The sequence below is a fragment of the Anas acuta genome, chromosome 24 (genome assembly GCF_963932015.1).
Source record: "Anas acuta chromosome 24, bAnaAcu1.1, whole genome shotgun sequence".
Taxonomy (NCBI): Eukaryota; Metazoa; Chordata; class Aves; order Anseriformes; family Anatidae; genus Anas; species Anas acuta.
Window position 1 is genome coordinate 4,883,410 of NC_089002.1, and position 22,580 is coordinate 4,905,989.

Here is a 22,580-nt window from a genome sequence, read left to right on the forward strand (position 1 = left end):
TGGTGTGCCCGTAGGGGATGGTGCTGTGCCTATAGGGGTGGTGCTGTTCCTTATAGGGGGTCCTGTGCCTATATGGGGTGTGCTGTGCCTATAGGGGGTGGTACTGTGGCTATAGGGGTGCTGTGCCTATAGGGGAGCTGCAGTGCCTATAAGGGTGCTAGTCCTATAGGGGTGGTGCTGTGCCTATAGGGTCAGGGGGTGTGGGACAGATGGGACCACCAGGGCCACCAGGGCCACCAGGACACCAGGACACCAGCAAGCCCAGGAGCTGCTCAGCCCCTCTCCAGCCCTGCCCGGCCCCACTGCCACGGGTGCGGGGCTGAGGCACCCCGGGCACCCAGCCCACCGACCCCACAGGGCCACGTGCGGGCTGCCACCGGCTGCTGCAGGAGAGGGAAAGGACCCCACAGAGGGACCCCTCATCCCCGCCACAGCGCTGAGCCCATGGGTGCTGCTCCTGACCCTGCAGCATCCTCCTGCATCGCCCTTGAGCCGTGCGGCTGAGTCTTCCCAAAGGAGGCACGGGGCCGGGGTGGTCCCTCTGCATCCCCCCCCCCGGACCTGGGGACACCTGCTGGGGGGACGCCTTCCCCCTCCTGTCCCCTTGTCCTGGTGATGGGTGGCCAGAATCCATGGCAGGAGCGTCTGTCCCCATCATGTCCCCATTGTGCCCCCTCTGATGGGGAGATGGGGACCAGTCCTGGCTGGGTGGAAGGGGCCCAGCACAGCCGCCTGCCCACCGAGAGCCCCCTGCACACCCTGGCTAAGGTCTGCCTGTCGTCCCCCCCCCCCAAGGACACATCTCCCCCCCCCCAGTATCCTGCAAATTCTCAAGGATTTCCCCCCAGAAGCATTTCTGCACACCCCAGGACTTCACAGCAGCACAATCCTCTTCTAGAAGGGGTCCCCCCTCTGACAAACCCCCCAGCACCCTGCAAACCTGCCACGATTTCAGACCAGGGGCGCTTTTACAAATCCCCCTGGGGATTTTGGGGAGTACAAGGGTACAAATGGGACCATCCTCCCCACCCCGTTGCAGGGACACAGGACGAGCAGCCGGGTACAGGAGATAACTTTATTGAATCCAATGGAGTTAGACAGACGACCGAGAAGAGACATGCCGGGTGGTGCGGGCAGCGTGGGCAGCAGGAGCTGACTTGGTGCAGGGCTGGATTTGTTTTCTGTCCTTCGTGAGATCCTCAAGCCTTTTCCTGGCTTCCTTTTAGACTTGAAAATTTCTTTTAAGTAAAAACGACGCGTGGTGGAAAGAGTCCAGATGGTGTTTGTTCCCTCTGATTGTTCCCGCAGCTATGTACAACGGAGGGTTGGGTTCCAACATCAGGTATAAAATGGAGCGAGTTTACAAACTTCGAAGAGGCAAGGAAAAAAGCAAAGACAGACAGGCGAGAGCAGTAGAAATCCGGACCAAAATCTTAAAGAGAAATTTAAAAAGTGCTATAAAACCCCTCGGCAGGAATACCATGCAGTTAAGAAACACAAAACCCAGTCAATTACACAGATCATCTAAAACAGGAATTTGTCCATTTTCATCTTTTATTTAATTAAAAAAAGGTTGTCGTTTTGTTTTTTTCTCTTTTTTCTTTTTTTTTTTTTTTGATAGAAAAAAGCTAAAATTGTAAGGTTCAGGCCACCGGGCAGCAGCAGCTCGAGGGGGGGCAGGAGGGGGAGGCGCTGGCAGCCGCCAGCCCCAGCCCCTCGGGAGGGCTCCTGGCGCTCCGAGGGGCCGCGGGTACCTTGGGGTGACGGGCACCCCGGGTAGGGTGGGCACCCTGAGGGACAACAGGCACCTTTGGGGGTGACGAGCACCCCTGGGGCTTTGGGGGATGCCTCAGTGCAATCGTTGGCCCCATTGGGCCAGGCACTGGCAGCCCTAAGGGACACTCAGTCCCCGGTGCCCCTGATGGCTGCCACGCTTGGGGCCGGGGGGTGCGCGGTGTGAGCCAGGAGGAGCCATCGGGGTCTGTCCCCCTCCTCTGGGGAGCCCCAGAGAGAGCCCCCCCACCACATCCCATCCTCAGGGCATCGCCCATCCCATTACTGAACGGGGCTGATGCAGGGCTTGGGATTCCTCCTGCTGTACACCGGGGTTTGTCCCTCACCCCAGTGCACGGTGGCTGAGGTTTTAGGGCAGTCCCAGGAGGGGAAAGGTGGGACAAACGCATGGGAAAGGGGCTGGGGGCACCCAGGTGTAGGGCCCCGGGTGAGCCGGGGATGGGGACGGTCGGTTTGACGTTTTGGTGGCTCTGTGGGGGTCAAGAAAGACAGCCCGTGGAAAGCAGGGGGGACGCATCGACCCCTTACCCCACGGGGCTCCTCAGGGCACCCAGGAGGGCACCCAAAGGTGCTTCGTGCCCGGCCTCGGGCACCAGAGCCCCAAGGAGGGCGAGCGGGGCCGGAGGGGAGCACGGGTCCCCAGCGCCGGCCTCGAGCAACTGCTGAGCCGGGGTCTTGTACAATCAGAAAAAGAAGTCAGCACAGCACAGTTATCACAGAGTACAAAAAAAAAAAAAGAAAAAAGAAAAAAAGAAAAAAACGGAAAGAGGCGCAGGGCCGGGCCCCACCAACTCCCGCAGGGCGTTCGACTACAGATCTATTTACAGCGAGTCCTCAGCCGACGGCGGCAACACAAGAGAAGGCAAAACGAAAAAAAGCCCTAGCGTCCAAGCCAGCGTGGGGAAGGGGACAGCCCTGTGCGGGGCGGGGAGGCTGTGGGACAGACGGAGAAGTGAGCACCAAGGGGCGCGGGCGCCGCGGCCGGGAGGCAACGGGGCGGCGAGGCGAGGCGCGCCGGGCGAGAGAGCACCAAGGGCGAGCGGCAGGAGGGCCAGGAAGGGCCTGGGGGGAGATGCCCGCCTGGCAGGGTGGCGAGGTGTCCCCAAAAACCACGCGCAAAGAGGGGCCGGGAGCAGGACAAGGTGGATGGAGCAGCCCCGGGGGTTCCTCTCCCCAAAAGGGGTCCGAGGAGAGGGGGCCCAGGGGTTGCGCTCCCCTTGGTCCGGTGGGGGGACCGCGGGGATGAGGAGCCCAGAGGGGGGCAGAGGCAGCAGCAGCCCTGGAGCATCCTCAGGGATGTGCAAGTACAGGGCGTGAAGCCAGCGGCCCCAACGGGGCTGGGCTCACCCCAGTGCCACGGTCCTGTCCCGGCCCGGCTGGCTTTAGGGACACAGTGAGAGGACACCACCCCCGAGGCAGGCGGGACCGTGCCAGCCCCAGCCCTGCGTGCCCCCTTCCCACACGGCACAAGGATTAAGGCAGTGTGACATTGCACCTCGGGGCCAAGAGGACGTGGCCCCAGCTGGGTGTCCCCAGAGCACCGGTGTGGGGTACGGCCAGGCGTTGCCAGGGCCAAGGGCACAGGCTGGCACCTGGGGGCCACCAAACCCCAAGAGGGCCTGGGAGGGGATCAAGGGGCATGGGGACAACCCTGGGCACAGCCTGGGTGCAGGGGAGGGGATGTCCCTTAGCACCCCAGCGGGGTGGGAGACCTCGTCCTGAGGGCCAGACTCTGCCTTGTGCTTTTGGGGAGGGGGGGTGCCAGGCAAGGGGGTGCTCCGGGAGCATCCCGCTGCCAGGTCCCGGCCCAGCCCAGCTGCGAGGCTGCAGGAGGTGGATTGAGGGACTGGAGGTTGTCCAGTGAGCACCAGTTTTGTAACGGAGGTGGTTGGAGTGGTGGATGCGACGGCTGCAAAAGAAAGGCAAAGGAAGGGGAGCTGCTCGCGGGGAAGCGAGGGGCCACGGGGCGGGAGAGAGAAAAGCAGACCAAGAACAAAAAAAGGGACCAAAGCGAAGTCTGGACTCGGCCAAAGAAAAAGGGAAGGAGGGAGGGGAGGGGAGGGGGAATAAAATAAAATAACCGAAGCAGGGTTTATTGGGCTGTCCGGGTCGCAGCGGCTGCCATGCAGGTTAAACAGGGAACGTACAAAGGTAGCGGGGGATCCGTGCTGCCCCTCGCTCAGAGCGAGGCGGGCGCTGCCCCCCCGGCAGCAGTCCCTCGGCGCCTGCCCTGGCAGAGGGACAGAGGGACAGAGGAGGGGGACGCGCCCCAGCTCCGGCCCAGGTGGCTCCCGCGGGGTCCCTGCCCCACGCAGGGGCCTTCCTGCGGCTCCGCGGAGCGGGGGCTCGGTCCCAGCGCTCACAGCCCGGCCCCCGAAGCCCGAGAGTTTTGCAAGAGACAGAAAAACCAAGAAGAGAAACCAGGATTTCTCCTACCCCCCCGGCGTGGGGAGGGGGAACGGCGCCTCGCGCTCTGCCGCGGGGTGAGCCGAGCTTCCCCCACGCTCCGCGAAGGACGCGCGGAGCAGCCCCAAGTCCTCTCCGCTCGCTCGCCAGCCCCAGCCCCGCGCTCCAGGCTACCAGAGGAGAAGGAGAGCAGCCCCGGCGGCTGGCGGCGGCTCCCCTGCGCCTGGGCCGGCATGTCCGTGCCTCACAGAGTCGACTGCAGGTCGGGATCCACCATGGTCTCACGGTCTGGGGACTCGATGTAGTTGGCGGCTTCCTGGAGCTTCAGCAGCATGGCCATCTGCGGGGAGAGGCGCGTGGCACCCAGCCCGATGGGGACAGGGGGGGCTCGGCAAGGAGCACCCAGCCCTCCTGGCCCTCCCAAACCGGCCACACCCCAAAAAACTTGCCTAGAGGGGAGAGGGATGCCCAGGGATGTCACAAATCCTTCCCCAGCACCAGGATTTGGACTCGGAGGATGCTGAGAGCTCTCTGTGCCAAAGCACTGGGGCCTGTCCCCTGGCACCGCACTGTGAGCCCCCTTAGCGTGTGCCCATGTGGTGCCACCACCCAGGACCCACTGCTCCTCCCAGGAGCACACAACAGAACTCAGAAGTTGGGTTTTTTACACCAAAAAGTACCCGGGAAAGCAATGCACAGCCCCGTCCTGTTCTCCTCCACCCCGACCCCTTCCCGGCCATACCAGGGGGTCCGCGTCCAGGGAGCTGGGCGTCGTGTCCTTGGCGCTGCGCTCCTCGGGAGGGGACACGGTGCTGTGGGGCCCGATGGTGGGCGGGGGCAGGTGGTACAGCTTGGACTGGTCCTGCTGCGCTGACGGCCAGGGCAGGGTGTCCCGCACCCACTCCACGGGGTCCTCCCAGGCCGCCTTCTGCCCGTGGACCTGCGGGCAGGGAGCATCAGTCATGACCTCAGCCACACACCAAAACTGGCAGCAATCAGGAGACGGGGCAACAGGGGCGTCACCTGCACCCCAAATCCACCCCTGCACCTCCCCTCTCCCCACCCTGTTGTCTGCTGTGCCAGCACATCCCCAAGTGCCCCCGGTTCCAGGCTGAGCCCTGCTTTGTGTCCCCACATGCCAGGTAGCCTTGGGTACCTTGAGCCCATCTTTCGCTCCCTCCTGCAGGTAGGGGATGATGGAATTATTCCACAGGTCGATGAACCAAGTCCGGAAATCCTCGATCCCGATGGGGCAGGACAGGAAGAAGCAGGGACCTGCAGAGGGAGGCAGAGAGCGAAGATGGGAAGCGGGTGGCCCCCAACCCCGCGCCAGCCCAAAAACCCAGCCCCAAAAGTGTGTGAGGCAATGCTACACCTGCCTGGGAAAACCCAGCAAAACCGCACCCAAACAATGCCACCCAAACGAGCCCTGTTTGTGCCCGTCACCCCCCAGCTTTCATTGGTGTGGGGCTGGGGGACACGAGGCAACATCGTGGCTCCTTTGGGACACTTTTTCCCCCATCCCATGGGGGTTCCCGCGGCTCCCAGCAGCGCGAGGCACAAGAAGGAGCCCAGGCCGTACCGATGAGGAAGTCGGAGGTGCTGTGTTTCTCCAGGAAGGTGTGCAAGTGGTACCAGAGCTTGGGCACCCAGTCCAGCACGCGCAGCAGCTCCTCCTTGTTGGCGTTGACGTCCGTGTCCGACTCCAGCAGCTTCCGCCGCAGGTAGCGCACCAGGAAGCCATTGGCTGGCTCCACGTTGTTGGAGAAGGTCAGCATCCTGCGGGGAGAGCCGAGTGCTCAGCGTTGGGTCTTCTCCGCAAGAAGCCCAACTCCCCGGCACCCTCCCCAGGGTCCCCGCACCTTTAGGGGACCTCTTAGCACCCCTAACGCTGCCTGCGCCAGGGCTGGGGACTTCAGACCCTTGTGGGATGGCAGGGACAGGCCTGGGGCTCGGTCCTCACCAGGGTCCCTGGGACTGCCCGGGGGCAAGAGCGATGCCCCCTGCCCTCCCCAGCCCCACAGGGACCCTCACTGGAGATGATCCATACCTAAAGCTGAGGTGGAGGCCGTGGTTCGGAGTCATCTTCACGGGCTGGTTGGTGGTCCCGATGATGTAGGGGCTGAGGGAGAGATGGAGAGAGACATGAACCATGAGAAAAAGCACCCTGCAGCGCTTCCACCCGCAGCAGAACCGGAGGAAACCCACAGGGCCGTGCTCCTACCCTCCAGGAGCCCGGGGAACGCGCTGAGAGCAGCAGGGAGCGTGCACGTGCCCCGGAGGGGGACACCACGGGGCTCTCACCATTTGTGGTACTTGCAGGTGAGCGCGCCGTTGACGAGCTCGCTGATGGAGCCCGCCTCGCTGAGGTCGTCCAGGAGGATCACCAGCGGCACGTCCGCCGTGCCCGTCTCGCGGTCAATCTGGTTGGCCAGGTTGGAGAGGTACAGCTGCAGGTCCTGCAACCAACGGAGCTGGGCGTCACGCGTGGGACCACGGCGTCAGCGCCAGTGCCAGCGGGGAGGGTCTCAGCTGCCGCGCGCCCTCACCTTGCAGGACTGCTGGTGCATGTTGAAGGTGCTGACGATGCCCTCGGTGACGTCCCGGCCCGAGCGCTCCACCAGGTACTCGGCCAGGCGGTTGGTCAGGTAGGTCTTGCCCGTGCCGCTGGGTCCCGAGAGGATGAGCCGCCGGTGCTTCAGCAGGAGGCTGATGTAATGCTGCATCATGGGCTTGGGGATGAGCGTCTCGAACACCAGGCTGTCCACGCACTTCTCCTTCAGGCCTGCGGGCAGGGGAGGGCTGAGGGTGCCGCTCCGTGCCACCGTGGGGCAGAGGGAGGACAGGGCAGCGAGGGAGCCCACCGACCTTTGAGCGTCACCACGATGCTGGTCATGCCCCGGCGGCACAGCGGCAGCTCTGGTGGCTCCGTGTCCAGGACCCGCTTGATGTGGCTGATGCTGTAGCCGTAGACGGACTCGGTGCTGAGCCCCAGCGTGGAGGCAGGATCCATCTTGGTGATGTAATCCTGCGGGGACAAGGAGAGGGCTGTCAGGAGGCAACAGCACTCAGCAGCTGCATGAGCTCCTGGTAAGGACCAAGCCAGGGAGCGTCAGGAAGAGCGGAGCAGTGAGAAAGATGTTCTCAAGAGAGGTGCCAGGATGCTCCTACCTTGAAGACCTGGCAGACGGCCTCATCCAGCATCTTCCAGTCCACCTTCCCGCTCACCTTGGTCCAGCCCAGGAAGAACTCCTGTTGCTTGAGGTCCTAGGAGCCAAGGCAGAGGTGTGCAGAGTGGGAGCACTGCGCCCAGCCCCGGAGACACATCCCCTGCCCCTCCATGCAGGACCGTGGCGCTGGGCCACGTCGGGCTCCCCGCGCTTACCCCCTTGATGATGTGCTGGGGCGGCATGCGCACCACAATCCTCAGCGTCAGCTCATCCTTCTGGGTGCCAGCACTGACAGCGTCCATGGGGGACACATCTGGGGACAGAGCAGAGTCAGGCCGTGCCAGCAGGGCGAGCAGAGCCACGGGGCCTGACCGTGCCCAGCCTGAGCTGATTGGGACACAGGCAGCACAGCAGGTCCCCGTGCACAGCCAAATCCCAGTGCTCTCCCAGCACGCTCCCACTGCCTGTGCTGGGCACCCCCATGCACATCCGTGTCCCTTCTGTCACCCGGCAGCTCCGTCACCCCTACCTGTGTCTGCCAGGCTGGGGCTGAAGGCATGGCCGAGGGCGAGGCCCAGCGAGCGCCGCGGCGAAGAGGAGGCCGAAGTGCTCGTGACGTGGCCGGGGAGGGATCCCGGCACCGCCGAGGGCCCCGGAGCCACTTTGAGCCGGTCGTTCTCGGCCTTCAGGAGATCCACCTCCAGCTGGGGGAGAACCGTGTGGCGGCCCAGGGTGAGCAGCTGGGTGCCAGCAGCATCCCAGCACCAGCCCAGGGCTGCGGCACGGCTCCGGGGACGCGAGGACCGCAAGCCCCGAGGCGCAGCTGCCCTCACCTGCATGTTGTGCATGGTCTCCCGCAGCTGCTCCAGCTGGTGGGCCGAGTTGAGGGCCTCCAAGCGGATGTCCGTCAGCTTCATCTCCTTCTCCCACAGCTCCGAGCGCAGCTCCGACACCTCCTTCTTCTCCGGCTCGCCCTCGCTGTGGGCCTGGAAGAGCCTGTGATGGGGAAGGAGAGCGCGGCGTGCTCAGGGCTGGGGTAAGGCACCCCAAGACCCCGCACCCAACCTTCCCTGCCCCACGTACTCAGCCGTGTCGATGCCCACGGAGGAGGACGTGGAGGACTTGATGGAGGGCGAGGCGGTCTCCGTGGAGCCGTGCTGCAGCTTGGGGGAGGACGGGGCAGACGAGTCCGGCGTGGCGATCTCCTCGATGTCCGAGTAGGACGAGGCCGACTTGGGCCCCTTCTTGATGCTGAAGGCTTTGTTGAAGGAGCTTCGCAGCTACAGGAGACCAAAAACGCTCGTTACGGACAGCCAGACAGCACAGCCTCGCAGACACGGGCCTGCCCCAGGCCCCAGAGATGGTCTGACCTGGGACCAGCAGCACCAGAACCATCGCTGAGGTACCTGTGGCTCCCCACCACCACCCCAGGAGGCACCGCTGTGACCCCACACCAAATGGCCCCGCTGAGCAGGACCCGTGTCCTGGCCAGGCTCCCCCCAGACCAAAATTAGCACCCACACGGGGGCACCGGGGGACCGCACCAGCGCCCTGCTCCATCGGGAAGGGGCGACTCCATCCTCGCGGTCACCCCACCGCAGCCAACCCAGCGAGCAGGGCTTTGGGAACAGAGCTGGGGGCGCACCCCAAGCCTCTCCTCTCCGTGCTTCTGGAGGGGCAGGGGGGCAAACGGCCTGCTGGAAGGGTGCGGGGGCTCGGCAGGCGTCCCGGCCGGGCATGCAGCATGCACACAGCGCACAGCACACACACAGCAGCGGGCGGGCGAGTGCGAGGCCGGGGGGAGCTGATGGACACCGTGCAGGGGCCAAACCAGGCCTGGGTCCTGCACACGCAGCCCCACCACCAGGACTCTGGAGGTCACAGCACGTCCCCTGGGGCGCCCGAGTCTGCTCCAAGGGGAGGCAGGGGGAAAAGAGGATGGAGAGCAGGCAGGATCTGGCCCATCTCCCACAGGCACTGCTGGGCAGGCTGGGCCAGGGCATCCCCCAAAAGTGAAAATACTGTATTTCAGGGAAAAAAAAATGTAAAAATAGAAATAGAACGAGCTGAGCATCTGGCTCTGCTGACAGCAGGAGAGCAGGGGAGCGTTGGGACCTGCATGGATCCCCAAGGGGACAGTGCTTGCCCTAGGCAAGAACGGGGGAAAATCCATCCATGGATCCAAGGACCGGTCCCTATCTGAGCCCTCCCTGCTGCCCAGGTGGTTCAGCCCCTCCACGTGGGTGCATGGTTTGTCCCTAACACCAAAAGGCAGCAGCCGAGGCGTGCGTGGCACAGGGCCCCGGGGTGGCCGTGCTAGGGAATCAGTGCCAGTGGGATGGATGGGATGGTTTGGGGCACGAGCGCCGTCCCGTGAAATGGAGCAAGCGCCCTGGGTAGGCACGGCATGGGGTGGAGAGGACGGCGTGGGACTTACCTCGTACACCTGGAAAAAAAGGGTTGAGGTCAGCATAGGGGGAAGAGAAACAGAACAAAGCAAGACTTAATCACGCGTCCAGCTCGGGGCTGCCTGGCCGGGTGTTTGCAGAGCCCCAGGCCCGCACCCCGTGCTGCCAGCGCCCGTGGGGGCTGAAGGGAGGCAGGTGGGAGACACCACGAGGGAGCAGGCGTGCGGGACAAGGGCTGGAGAACTCCCAGGGGAGCTGGGGAATTCCTGGCCCCAGGCAGCACAAGACAGAAATATCCAGGGTGGCTGCACGCTCCTCGGCAGCGCTGTCCCCAGGGGACAGAGGGAACCAAGATGGACCGAGCGGGGCTGGCTCAACGGGGCTGAGCCCAGCCAGACCCTGCCAGCGGCTCCCCACGCCCCCTCCTCCTGCCACCAGCCTGCCCAACCCACCCAGCTCTTCTTCTTCTTCTTCTTGGCGTCTGCGTCCTTGCTGCTGCCGATGCTGGAGTGGCTGGTGATGCTGTTGAGGCTGGAGATGCTGTCGGAGGAGTTCTGCCGCTTGATGCGCAGCTCTGGGGCCGGCGAGAGAAGCCAGGGAGTGGGGAGAGACCGGGAACGGAGTGGTCAAACCGTGCCCATCCAGTGCCACAGCCCCCCGGGAGCTCCCCCCAGCCCACCCTGAGATCCCTCCCTTCTCCCCTGGGCCCAGCCGAACCCCGCAGCGGTCAGAGCCTCCTGGTAAGGAGGATCCCGGGGGAACCAAGCCAAAAATCAGCAGCCAGAAACACAGACGTGGCAAAGAGCCCATCCCCTAGGCACCAGCACCGAGACCTGCCGTGCTGACAGCCCTGGCTGCGTGCAACCCAGGGTTTGGATGCTCAGGGGTCTCAGGCAGGAAAGGGGCTGCTGCCCAGAACCCCAAACACCTCGCAAGAGCCAAGGATGACCCAAGGCCCTGTGTCAGCCCCAGGCAGGAGGAGCCCAGCTGGATTCAGGCAGGGCTGCCAACCCCACAGCGGGGACTGATGAGTTCCCTGCTCCCCAGGGCGCAGCAGAAGGGCTGCAGTGCCATGCTCTACCTTTGGGCGCAACTTCGGTGCCATTCAGAGCTCCCTGGATCACGGCTTGGGCCTCCGAGTTCTTCTTCTTCAGGAAGTCGATGGTCTCCCGCAGGTCCAGCAGCTCCGTGTCCTGCAGGAGCAGAGCCAGGAGCCCTGCAGCGCGTCCCCACGGCGCGGGGGACGCCCCGAGAGCTCCCGGGGGCACCCTCGGGTTCACCCCACGTACCCCCCAGCCCCGTGAGCACTCTCCCAGTGCCTCCCCATGGCTCTCACCTTCTCCTCGGCGGTCTCGGCCAGGTGCCGCAGGCGGGAGGTCATGCTCACCAGGCTCTGCTCGAAAGCTGCCACCAGGTTGGCCTGGGAGAGACAGGGATGTGGATGAGCACCCGCGACCCCGAGCCGCTCAGCACAGGATGGGGAGCTCGGAGAGGGGATTTCTCCTAGGGCAGGGGAGCCAGTGCCAGGGAAAGGGGGAAGCCCACAGCAGGGACCACCTCTGGCTGGCCTCGGGGTGCTCCCAAGGGAACCCAAATCTCCTGTGGGTGAGCACCAGCCCCACACATCCCCCGTGGGTTCCCGCAGGGACTCACGTTAGCGGACAGCTGGGACGTCAGGGTGGCCACCTTCTCCTGCGAGGACTCCAGCTCGCGGCGCAGCTTGCGGATTTGCTGCGGGGAGAGAACAAAGAGGGGTCGGGGGGGGTGAGAGGGGTCGGGGCGCTCGCCTCGGCTGCGGCAGCGAGGTGGGGACCAGGCGGCAGCGCTGGGCACGGGCTCACCTCGGACTGCATCTTCTCCTCAGCCTGGCAGCGCGAGGGCAGAGAGAGACAGACAGAGGCGGGCAGTCAGGAGGGCAGCGAGGCACGGCCAAGGCTCAGCGCGGGGCGGAGGACATGCACAGAGCCCCCCCACACACACAGCTCAGCACCCCAAATCCCACCCAGGCCCCCCGCCCCAGCCCACAGCCATGCAGGAGGCGGCGCAGCCCGGCGGTGGCTCTTACGGAGGAGTAGGTGGAGGAGGCGCTGGAGGCCAGGGACAGCACCGATCCGTGAACTGCAACAGAACAAAAGCTGTCAGGAAGCCGGGAGCTCCTGGGGCCACGGGGGGCTCTGCGGGGACCCTGCGGGGACCCGGGGAGGGTGGCTGCAGGGCTCTGCCCGATCCTCACTTGGCCACGACCACAACCTGGTAGGGCTGCTTGGGGAGCACCCTGGGCTCTGTCCAAGCCTCAGCCACTCTGTTTGGGTCCCCTGTCCCCAGTGCCAAGGACACCAGGCACCGCTGGACACCCACCACGGCTTAAACCTGCCCACCAGCACCTGTGCGGGTCGGGAGCTGCACAAAGAGCCGATGCCAGCGCAAAGGAGGTCGCCAAGCACTGCGCCGGGTGTGCCAGCCCCTCCAGCAGCACCCAAAAAAAAGGGACAAGGATCCGAGGAGCCCCGCCGCCCCCCGGGGAAGCCTTCTCAGCCTGGGCACACTCTCACCGTCGTCCACAGGGTCGCGGAAAGAGCCCGAGCGGATCATGCCCTTGGGTTTGTCTGCCAGGGAGAGGGTGCTGCCCATCTGGGAGGTGCTGTACAGCTCAAAGGTGGAGTCGTGGGTGGGGATGCTGTTGGAGCGGGTGATCCGCGGGGTGGTGGCGGCAGTGGGGCTCACTGCAAGGAGAAGGAGGGGGAGAGGCAGGGTCAGAGCGGGGATCGGGGTGGGGAAGAGGGGCTGGGAGCGGTCCGTGGAAGGCGGGATGGGGAAAGGAAGCAGGGATCGCGGTCCCAAAGCAGAGGCACGGGAGGAAAGCTAAAAAGCAGGTTTACACAGGGACATGGAGACCTGCAACGTCTTCTGGTGAGCGCAGAGCTGAGAAAGAAATCCCTCACCCTGAGGCAAAGCTTGTGTCACCGTGCAGGAGCCCATCACCTCCGGGAGCAACCCCATCACCTGCTGCCAGCCCCAACCCCTCTGCCCAAGTCCCCAGACCCTCCAGGAACATGGAGGAGCCAGGAAGAATAGGGCAGGGCTGCACTTTGCTCTCTGGGCACCCCCAGAGGAGGGGAGCACTGCGGGCAGAGACCCAGTGGTGGGCTGGATGCCCTGAAGCAGAGGTGATGCGTGCCCCTGGTCCCCCAGCCACATCCCAGCACCTTGCTGGGGCCAAAGGCACCAGATACGGGGGGTGACGAGGAGAAACCCATCCACCCAGAGGCAGCCAGAGCCCAGCAGAGAGCCCAGGTGCCAGGGGGGGACCCAGGGGATAAGCGGGATGGGGCTGGGGGGCACTGACCGATGCTGGTGAGCGGGCCCTTCCCCACCAGCGCCATGGGCAGGGCGGGGGGCGAGGGCAGATCCGTCTGGTCGTCCGACTCGGGGAGCCCGCCGATGGTGTGCGAGTGGCGCCGCTCCTTGGCCTCCTCCTGGGAGTGGAGCTGGTACCTGGAGGGGAGCAGAGCCCAGCACGGTGAGGTGGCGGGGGGCCCGCTGCCAGCTCCACGCCCCAGGTGCCCCCGCACACCCATCCTCCCTTCCCAGAAACATTCACGAGCCCTTGGGGTCCTTTTTACCTCAGCCCTTTCTTGGGCAGCGTGTTCCTGTCGCGGTTGGAGCTGGAAGGGAAGGGAAGGGAAAATCAGCCGCCTGCACGGAGGGGAGGTGCCACGCCGCCCCTAGGGGCTGAACGACGACACAGGGACGAGGCAGATTTCCCCCAAATATGAGCCTCCGAGGCAGGCAAAGGCCACGGTAGGATGGTGAGGAGGGTGCCCAGCAGCCCATCGCCCACCCTCAGCCCGTACCTGTCCAGATGTGCGAGCCGGGGGCTGCCGCTCCAGCCCAGCTCACCCGCCTCCTCCTCCTCCTCCTCCTCCGCGCTGGCAGTGGGGACAGCAGCAGGGGTGGGGGCGGCGGTGCTGCCCCCCGAAAAGGCACTGGGCAGGCTCATGGGCATCTGCAAGGACTCCATGCTGCGGTGCAGGCCTGAGAGCTTGGGGTACATCCTGCCCTCCTTGGGGACGCTGAAGCCGCCCATGAGCTCCAGGCCCTGGGAGAAGCTGGCCGAGTTGATGTTGAGGATGGGGGCAGGACTGGGGCTGAAGCAGGGCGTCAGGTGCCCGCCGCTCGGGTGCAGGTCCTGGAGCTTGGCAGCGTGCGGGGGGTGCAGCTCGCTGGAGGAGGGCAAGTCCAGGCTGTTCGAGTTGACCTTGTCCAAGTTGGCCAGCGAGGGAGGCTTCACGTACGTCTTGGCAGCAGCTCTGGGGGAAGAAAACGGGTGAGGACAGTGGTGAGACCGCGCGCCGGGCACGGCTCGGTGCTGGGCACGGCCACACCGCGCTCCTGCTGCCTTTGGGGCAGGGAGGTTCATACCTGAGAGGCGTGGGGGGCAGCTCAGCCACCTTGGCCGCCGGCGGGAGGTTGGCCTGGGCTTTCGGGGTGCTCTCGGGTGAGCCGATGCTCTTCAGCGTCACGCACTCGGAGTCCAGCGCTACCGCCTTGGCCTTGGCCTTCTCCTTCTCCCGGTCCGTCTGGTTGACGGGGGCCGGCGCGCCACGGCCAGCGCCGATCTTGGACGGCTCCTTGAGCCGCGACACCGAGATGCTGCCCTGCTTGGTGCTCAGCAGGCTGGGATCGATGCTGCTGCTGACGGGCCGGGTGGCACCGCGGCCACCGGTCACGCTCATGGAGCTGGACTTGGCCGGCCGGGGCAGGCTGCGGTACTGGATGTTGGAGCGAGCCCCCGGGGCCAGGAACCCGGGCTCGGCCGCGTTGGAGACATCCAGGCTCGTTTTCCTCCCGCTGACCGGCTTGACGGGGATGCCGGAGCTCTTCTGGATCTTGCCGAGCGTGGCCGAGCCCCCAGCCTGCATGACGGTGGCGGTGCCGGTGGCAGGAGCCGGCTTCTTGTAGCCGAAGGAGCTGGAGGCCGAGGGGCGCGTGAGGCCCGAGGGGGGCTTCTTGGCGTCACCGATGCGGTCGCGGCCGGCGTCGGAGGAGGAGCGCTGCAGGCCAGTGTTCTTCACGGACAGCTTGCTCTTGTCGGTGGCTTTGGTCTCAGGTTTGCCTGTGGCAGGGAGGGAAGGAGGGGTTAGCAGCCCAGGAGCAGCGGGGAGGGTTTGGGGGATGGGATGTTTGGGTGCAGCCTTGGAGATGAGGAAGCAGAGATTTGATGTAGAGGAAGAGGACGGGACGCGGCACTGCCCAGAAGCCAGGATCCCCCCACCCAGCCAGCCTCCAGCCCCACGGGGTGTCCCACAGCCAGCCCACGGCTGATGTGCGCAGGGAAGGCACACGAAGATACCCAGAATCAGCCCCTGCCCAAACCGGCCTCACCTGCCACTTTGAGGGTGCTCTGGGCCGTGTGGGTGATAGGAGAGGTCACTGCCACCGGAGGGGTCTTGCCCTTCTTGAGGGAGCCCGGGGTGCCCAGGCTGACCGGCTTCTTCAGCTCGCCGCCCTTGGAGCCCTCCTCGCAGCTCTCCGAGGGCTCCCGCCGCCACTTGGAGGAGCCGTGCTCCATCTTGAGGCTGCTGCTGTCGTAGTCCAGCTTCTTGGTCGCCTTGTCCTCGGCCTCGCCGTACCAGCTCAGCCCGCTCTCCGCCAGCGAGCGCTTCTCTGAGTCGGTGCGCAGCTGCGGGACGAGAGGAGTCAGGGGCAAAACCGGCACCCAGCCCAGCCCCGGCGAGTGCCAGGGCACCGGACACCCGTGGGTGCTCCCAGCCCCACCGAATCGCAGCCCCGTGGCACGTGCTGTGCCTTGGGCACCCCTCCCCTGCCCACCCCGCTGCAGGGTGGCACCGCGGGCACCTACCGCTATGGCCGAGTTCCTGCGCGAGGCCGTGGGGGTGGAGGGCAGGGAGTTGAGCGAGGAGCTGGCGTTGAACTCCTCCGAGCTGAGGTTGTCAGAGGCATCGCTGAGGCCGCTGCTGATGGAGCTGCTTTCATCCCAGCTGCAACAGCGAAGCCAGCGTGAGGCCCCCTGCCCAGCCGGCCCCTGCCACCACCACGTCCCCCTGCCACCCGACTGCACCCCCAAACCTCAGCTGCTGTTCTGGCGGGGAGCCGACGCTTGACAGCCGGGGCTGGCTCCAGCCCAGCCTCGTGCAGGCTCCAAACCCCCACAATTTCCCCATGCAGGCCCCCACGGAGGTGTTTTATGGACTGCAGGCACCTGTGCGGGGGGGGGGACCAGCACCTGCACCGGCACGGCAGGCAGCACCGCGGCCGGCACCGAGCTCCCCACACCCAGCCCCACCGAGGGGGTCAGGAGGATTCCTGAAAAGGGCAGGGAGCGGCCGGAACACCAAACTCACCCACCCCACAGCCTCCACCCTTTCTCAGCCAGCTCCCACTCGCTGCTCCGGCACCCGCGGGGGACATCGGCACCTCCCCAGCACCCGGGCAGCTGCTCCGTGCCGGGGGCGCAGCGGAGCGTGCACGAGCCCATCTCCGGGGCTGTCAGTCAGCACGGGCAGAACGCAGGAGCACGGCCGCCTTCCAGCAGGATGAGCACGGCCCCTTTCAGGTCAGCGGCTCAGTAGGTCAGGGAGGGCCCCGCAGCCCCATATCAGCTGCTCTGGGCTTTTTGGGGGGGGACGGGGAGTGGAGCCGAGGGGACGCAGCCAGCCGGGGTCCCCAGCACCGGCACCGGAGCTGCAGCAGCCGGGGGAGCTGTGCAGCACCACCCAGGTGACATTTGGGGACAGGACGGGCAGGGATGGCAGCCGCTGAGCACCTCTGCCACCTGGGGTGCAGGGAGGATGCCCAAACGCTGGGACGGAGCCATGGGGCAGCAGAGGTTGGATGTCCACGGGGGACTGGTGTCCTCAGCACCCTGAGGCATCGCCTGGGCAGCTCCAGCACAGCACCGGGTGGGGGTCTGGAACCATCGGGGGGCACAATCGGGTGCTCATCCCTTGCTCCTCCACACCCCCCAGGCTGGGCACCGCCACGGCCCCTCTGCAGTAGGGTCAGGATGAGGCTCCCCACCCCACACAGCCCCGGGGGCAGAGCTGCTGTCAGCAGCCAGAGGTTTACGGCCGGGCGAGCAGAGCCTGGCCCCAGGGAAGGGGCCCCCCCGTCACATCTCGGGGGAGCCCAGAGCTGCTGGGCACCCCGGCGGGGCACGGGGAGCTCGTGCATCCCCAGCACGAGTCCCTAAAACCCAGGGAATTGGCCAGGGACAGAGGGATACAGCCCCCTGAATCCCTCCAGCACAAACCCTGCTGCCCAGGAAGGGATTTAATTACAACCACGTGCCCAGGAAGCGCCACGGAGCTGCCCGGCTCCGCAAATCTCCCAGCACCAGCCCCTGCTGTGGGGATTTCTCACCGGGACAGAAATCCCCAGAGCTTGAGGCTAAGCTCCTCTCCCCTCCCACCTCAGCCCCTCACCACAGGCAGCCCCCAGAGCCAGGCAGAGCTTTGGGGAGCTGCGCCCCGCGGCCACGTGGCTGCGACCAAACGCGGTTGGGTCTTTCCAGCTCGTGCCAGCCCAGCTGGGCTGACCCCAAAAGCTCTCCCGGCCTCGCACAGAAGGCCCCAGAGGGGCTGATATACGCAGAGCCCCAATGAAATGGGCACAGGGCTTGGGGCTAGCCCATGGGGAGGTGGCCCCAGACCCCCCTCAGCAGCCCCATGAGGAAGGACCAATGTGCACCCACGGGGGGAGCTGTCTCTGGAGCCCACCCAGCTCACCCCACACGTCCACCCCACCACGAGCCCCGCTCAGGGGCTGCCTCTGCTGCCTGCGTGGCCCCGTGCTGGGCTCCAGGTACCCCCACCAAGCCCAAGCACCACCCCAGGACAGCCCAGGGGGGGGCCCAGGCCACATCCCAAAGGCACTGGGGCCATGGGGTGAGACCTGGGTGCCAGATGCCCACCCTCGGGTGCCTCGAGCTCTCTTGCAGGGTGCATGGCTGGCACGCAAAGGGGTCCTCAAAACCCAGCACCGTACCTAAATGTGACCCCACCACCACCCCCCTGGCAGAAAAAGGAACTCAGCTTGGGCAAACACAAGCCCCCGGTCCATGGCTGAGCCCAGGCAGCCCCAAAGCAGCCCTAAGGGGTTCCTGCTGGCCAAGGTCACCCCAGCACCCCCCTCAAACCCCAAAGCTGCAGCACCACGCTGAAACCAAACCCGCAAACCCTGCCTGGGGATGCAGGGGAGAGGATCCTGCAAGGATGCAGCACCCGAGGGAGGGCTGAGCCCCCAAATCTGGGCTGGGGGGGGGGGGAGCAGCCAGCTCCGAAGCATCTCCCCGTGCTGCAGCCCCGGCAGCTCCGGGGCTGGGCTTTTTGGGACCGGCTGCTGCGGGCACCGCGCTCCAGGGGAGCAAAGCTCGGCCCCGCTTTGTGCTCCCCACCCTCCACCTTCCGCAGCGCCCCCCCACCAGCTCCCTGCACCGAGACCCCTCCCGGTGGCACCCCGGGGCCCTGCGCCCACCCCGGGGAGCTGCGAGACGAGCCCGGGGTGCTGAGGGGGGGGCTCCCGAGGGATGCTCAGGGGGGTCCCAGCACTGGCTCCGCGCGGTGGAGCGCAACGGGACCAAACCGCGGGGACCCCCGGGGCCGGCAACCGGGAGCTGAAGCTGGGGAGGGGAGGGGGGGGCGCGGGCGGGGCCGCGGCTCCCTCCCGCCCCCGGTGCGGTGCAGACAAAGCAGCGGCCGCGGTGCGGCCCCGGGGCTCGGGGCCCGGCAGACAAAGCCCCAACCCCGGCCCCGGCCCCCGGGAGCCGCCCGCCCGCAATGCGCCCGCGGCCGCCCCGCGCCGCGCCCGCCGGTGCCGGTCCCGGAGGCGGTGCCGGTGCTGGTCCCGGTGCCGGTCCCGGTGCCGGTCCCTACCTGGCGGCCAGGCGCGGGGCACGGCGCATTCTCCCGGCCCGCAGCATGCTGCCGCCCGGAGCAGCGGCCCCGCGGGAGGGGCGGCGGCAGCGGGCCCGCCCCACCGCGTTAAAGCGGCAGCGGCCCCGGCCCGGCTCGGTTCGGGGACAAAAGGCACGCCCCCAACCCCCCCACCCCCCCAAAAAAAAAATAAATAAAAAAAAAAAAAAAATCAAGGGTTGGGGGCTCATCCTCGTTCCAGCTCCCCCGCATCGCCCCCCGCCTGCCCGGAGCCGCCCCCCCCCCGATCCCCTCCCCGTGTCCCCGCATCCCTGCGCCCGGCCCCAGCCACCCCAGGGCCGGTTCTGGTGCCCCCAGCCCAGCCCCGGAGCTGCCCCCAGAGCTTCTGGGCTCTGCCCCGCACAGGGGGCGGCTGCTTCCAGCAGGCCTGACTCCCGCAGAGCCCCCCCCTTGCACAACGGCTCGGTTTGCATCTTGGTTTTCCATCCCTTAGCCGAGCGGGAGCTGCGCCCCCAGGGCAGGGCGCACCCCGGGGACCCCCTCGGCCACCCCTCTGCAGCGTTGCGGTGGGCAGAGAGGGTTAAATGCGGCTGCAGCACAACAGCACCGGTCCCTGCGGGCTCGGAAATAACTAATTCCTTCCTCGCCAGCCCTCGCACGGCAACGCCTCTTGGCTCCCTCCTGCCGCACAGCCCCGCTCGCGCTGTGCCTGCCCCGGCTTGGCGAGGCGAGGCCGTGTGGGGTGCGCGCTGCCCGACCCCGATGGTCACCCCTTGCCGGCACCTGCTGGCCCCACGGTGGCTCTCGGACACGTGGCTGCTGGCCAGGAGGATGGAGGTTGCCCCCCAAAGCGCTGCGGCACCTCGCTGGGGGGTCTGGCCCCATGGTGAGGGCACCGGGATGCGCTGCCATGGGATGTGTGCCAGCGGGGCGGCGGCACGGCACCGGCACCGCTCCCCTGCGTCCCTCCAGCCTTGCACAATCAGGGCGCTGTCCCCTTCTGTCCCTCCCTCCTGGCCGGGAGCATTCGGAGGAGCAGCTTTGGCCTAAATCTGGATTTGGGGCTGGTGAGGAGCCCCCCTGGACAGCCTGGGTACCCTGGGGGGAGAATCGCTGCTGGTGGCTCCGCGCGGCGCATCCCTGAGCGAGAGCACCACGGCCACGGCGGCACGGCCACAGGTCCTGCTCCTCACCCGTCTCACTCCTGTCACCACACCGACACCCACCCGCGTGCCAGCTGGCCCCGCTGCCACCAGCCTCGTGTGTGAGCCAGGGAAGCCACCGGGAGCTGGCTGACCCTGGAAGGACAGAGGGGACGCGGCGTGGTGCACCCCACGTTGTCCTCAGCCACCAGCTTTCGCCTGTCACCTGCCCCAGTTGTCCCCAGACGAGGACGTGGAGCCCCTCTCGCTCTGTCCCGGCCCTTCTCCCTTGCTCTGCCGTGGTTGTTGCAGTGGGGGAGGCACACGCAGCCCCCCCTATTTCTGTAGGGCCAGGGCTCTGGGGGGTCTCCATGCCTAAATCCATGGGTCGCTGGCACCAAGGGGGCTCTGAGGACGGCCACTGATCTCTCCCATCAGAGCCTCACCCCTGTGCTCCCTGCTCCCAGTAGGGAAAAGCAGGGGCAGCCTGGGCTCTTTGCTTCTCATTCACTTAATGGGGCAGAAAAAACAATTAGCTGCATAAATCACTCTGGGGGGGACGGGTAATGGGGCCCTCGCTACTGCCCAGCAGCTCCGGGTGCTTCCCTGGGAGCACGGCTTCGATGAAGGTGCCCTTTTGGGTGCGGGGGGCACAGTGGGGAACTGGGCCACCCCTTTACCACCCCTGAAGCATCAGAAACCCCGGAGGAAGCGCGTCCCTGCGCGGGGATCTCCGGGAGCGGGGAGACTCGAAGCCTTGCTCAGGGCTCGGGGCGTCGCGGCGGCCGATTGCGGAGGTCGGAGAGTCCCAGAGCAGCACCGGGGTGGGGGAGCCGATGTGACTCAGCCTGCTTGCGAAACTCCTGTTTTTCCTCTTGCCTGGACAAGCCCGAGGCCTCGGACACCTCTGCCTGCAGGGGCCGAGCTCCTTGCACGGGGCACGGCGGCACGTGGCGAGCGGCAAAGCCAAGGGGCCAAGGCAGCGCTCGGCTCCCCGCTCTGCAACGGATCCTGTCCCTGGTCCCCAGTGCCCCAGCCGTGCCTGGTCCCGTTTCTGGGGTCACAGCCTGCTGGGGACAGGGCTGGGAGCCCCCCAGCCTCCCTGGACCTCTGCAGGGCCATCCGCCAGCCCTGGGTTATCCCCAGCATCCCCTGACCCCCTCCCCGATCCCAGGAGCCCCTTCCCAAAGCACACCCGAGGTGGCTGCTCCCGGGGAGCCTCAGGGCCTGGGGTCTGCAGCAGGCTCCTCGAGCAAACCCGAAATTAGGAGGAAACTCCAACACAGAACCCCCAGCGTGGCACAGGGCAGCACACTTCGATGGTGGCAGTGCCCAGCAGGGGTCTAGGGCTCTTTTTTTGGGCCTGTCCCCAGCTCGCCCCCATCCCGGCTGGAGGCAGGAGCCCCGCGGAGCCCCGGCACGCGGCGCAGCGCAGCCAATATTTATCCGACACCACTTCCCTGCTGCTCCCCCGCGACCCAAACCTCCCCGCCCGGGCCCCGAACACACGCAGGGCCACGTGCGGGGCCACGGCCGTGCCCCGCGGGATGTCCCAGCCGAGCGATGACTTCACGGGGCTCGCCGGGACGGCGGAGAGGGGTCAAGCCGGAGCGGTCGACGCCGAGTGCAGGCGTTTGAGGGAAGGGGAGGAGAGCGCCCACGCCAAGCCCGCTCGGAGCAGGGGAGGAGGGCGGCCGCTCCCCCACCGCTCGCGGAGAGCCGAGCCAAACATCTGCTCCAGCCCCCGGGGCTGCGCCGAGCTCAAGTAGCTGCGAGGAAGCCGGAGCCCCGGCAGAGCCTGCTGGAGCACGGCGGTGTCAGCCAAAAGGACTCCCCCAAAAGGACTCCCCCCAAGTACAGCTGTCCCACGAGCACTTCCCCAGGGCCGTGAAGCCACCAAGCTTTTGTGTGCCCGGTGCCAGCGATGTGCTTCCGCACCGCCAAACCCCACCGAGCACAGCTCTGCACCAGGATCCTGGTACACCCGGGGGGGAATAAGGGAAACTGAGGCACGGGAGGTCCCTTCAGCCCCATTCCTGCACCGCCCGTACCCCGTCGAGCCCTCGGCAGCAGGCACAGGGCACGGCAGGTACAGCTCCGTGGTGTGGCGGAGCCATCCGGGGGCTTCTGGAGCATCCCAGGGCTCTGCCTTTTTGCTGTGCCAGCGTTGTGGGGAAGCGGTCGGGAACGGGCTGGATGACGAAGGATCTGGCAAAAGGAGGGCAGCGGAAAGCACTACGTCATGCAGGGCGCTCTCCAGCCCCGGAGACGTGATGGGGCGGCTCGGAGAGGGGCAGAGCTGACATGTCCTGCACGGGAGGGAGCCTGAGTGTGCGGGGTCGGAGCCCCACCGCCTCGAAGCCCTAACCCTAACCCTATTTTTGCTCCTGCTGTGCCAGGAGCTGCCGGAGCTGTTGGGACCAGGTCACCCAGCACATGCGACACCGGGGAGCAGCAGCACAACCACGCAACCACACCACAGAGCCACGAGTGGCTCCAGGAGGATGGGGCCACGCCGCCTGGACGCGGGCAGGATGAAACCAGGCAAAACCCGACTTGAAAAACCCCGCCTGAGCCACCCGAGCCTCCTCCGCTTCCGCCTGATTCACACGCAGGTCCGCACATGAACGCGCCCGGCGCTGCCGCATCACCACCCCCAAAATCACACGACAGCCATCAAGCTGTGGCACCCCGGGGTCTTCGCAGCCCAGGAAATGTCCCCAGCCCGGCTGGGGGTGGGGTGAGGCTCCCCCCTCCACCACCACC

At 66.5% G+C, this 22,580-nt stretch overlaps 1 protein-coding gene across 7 annotated transcripts in view; it reads right to left on the bottom strand.

Annotated features, from left to right (window-relative positions):
- Positions 1 to 1,061: 1,061 nt before the first annotated feature.
- Positions 1,062 to 22,580, bottom strand: part of NAV1 (neuron navigator 1) — a 57,716-nt gene continuing 36,197 nt past the window's right edge. For 4 of the 7 annotated variants that reach the window (XM_068659643.1, XM_068659642.1, XM_068659640.1 and 1 more), the window contains exons 7-32: positions 15,642 to 15,780; positions 15,164 to 15,461; positions 14,201 to 14,894; positions 13,633 to 14,088; positions 13,402 to 13,443; positions 13,125 to 13,273; positions 12,331 to 12,501; positions 11,844 to 11,896; positions 11,620 to 11,643; positions 11,432 to 11,509; positions 11,115 to 11,198; positions 10,860 to 10,971; positions 10,231 to 10,352; positions 8,454 to 8,650; positions 8,204 to 8,366; positions 7,900 to 8,074; positions 7,586 to 7,683; positions 7,372 to 7,467; positions 7,069 to 7,228; positions 6,750 to 6,985; positions 6,505 to 6,674; positions 6,251 to 6,322; positions 5,783 to 5,979; positions 5,357 to 5,475; positions 4,943 to 5,140; positions 1,062 to 4,540 (exon numbers count right to left, since the gene is read on the bottom strand). In XM_068659643.1, the coding sequence (XP_068515744.1) occupies positions 4,445 to 4,540; positions 4,943 to 5,140; positions 5,357 to 5,475; positions 5,783 to 5,979; positions 6,251 to 6,322; positions 6,505 to 6,674; positions 6,750 to 6,985; positions 7,069 to 7,228; positions 7,372 to 7,467; positions 7,586 to 7,683; positions 7,900 to 8,074; positions 8,204 to 8,366; positions 8,454 to 8,650; positions 10,231 to 10,352; positions 10,860 to 10,971; positions 11,115 to 11,198; positions 11,432 to 11,509; positions 11,620 to 11,643; positions 11,844 to 11,896; positions 12,331 to 12,501; positions 13,125 to 13,273; positions 13,402 to 13,443; positions 13,633 to 14,088; positions 14,201 to 14,894; positions 15,164 to 15,461; positions 15,642 to 15,780 (4,399 nt within the window). In that variant the 3' untranslated portion in view covers positions 1,062 to 4,444. The remainder of the gene's footprint in view (positions 4,541 to 4,942; positions 5,141 to 5,356; positions 5,476 to 5,782; positions 5,980 to 6,250; positions 6,323 to 6,504; positions 6,675 to 6,749; positions 6,986 to 7,068; positions 7,229 to 7,371; positions 7,468 to 7,585; positions 7,684 to 7,899; positions 8,075 to 8,203; positions 8,367 to 8,453; positions 8,651 to 10,230; positions 10,353 to 10,859; positions 10,972 to 11,114; positions 11,199 to 11,431; positions 11,510 to 11,619; positions 11,644 to 11,843; positions 11,897 to 12,330; positions 12,502 to 13,124; positions 13,274 to 13,401; positions 13,444 to 13,632; positions 14,089 to 14,200; positions 14,895 to 15,163; positions 15,462 to 15,641; positions 15,781 to 22,580) is intronic. The other 3 variants (XM_068659644.1, XM_068659646.1, XM_068659645.1) reach the window with 3 other exon arrangements.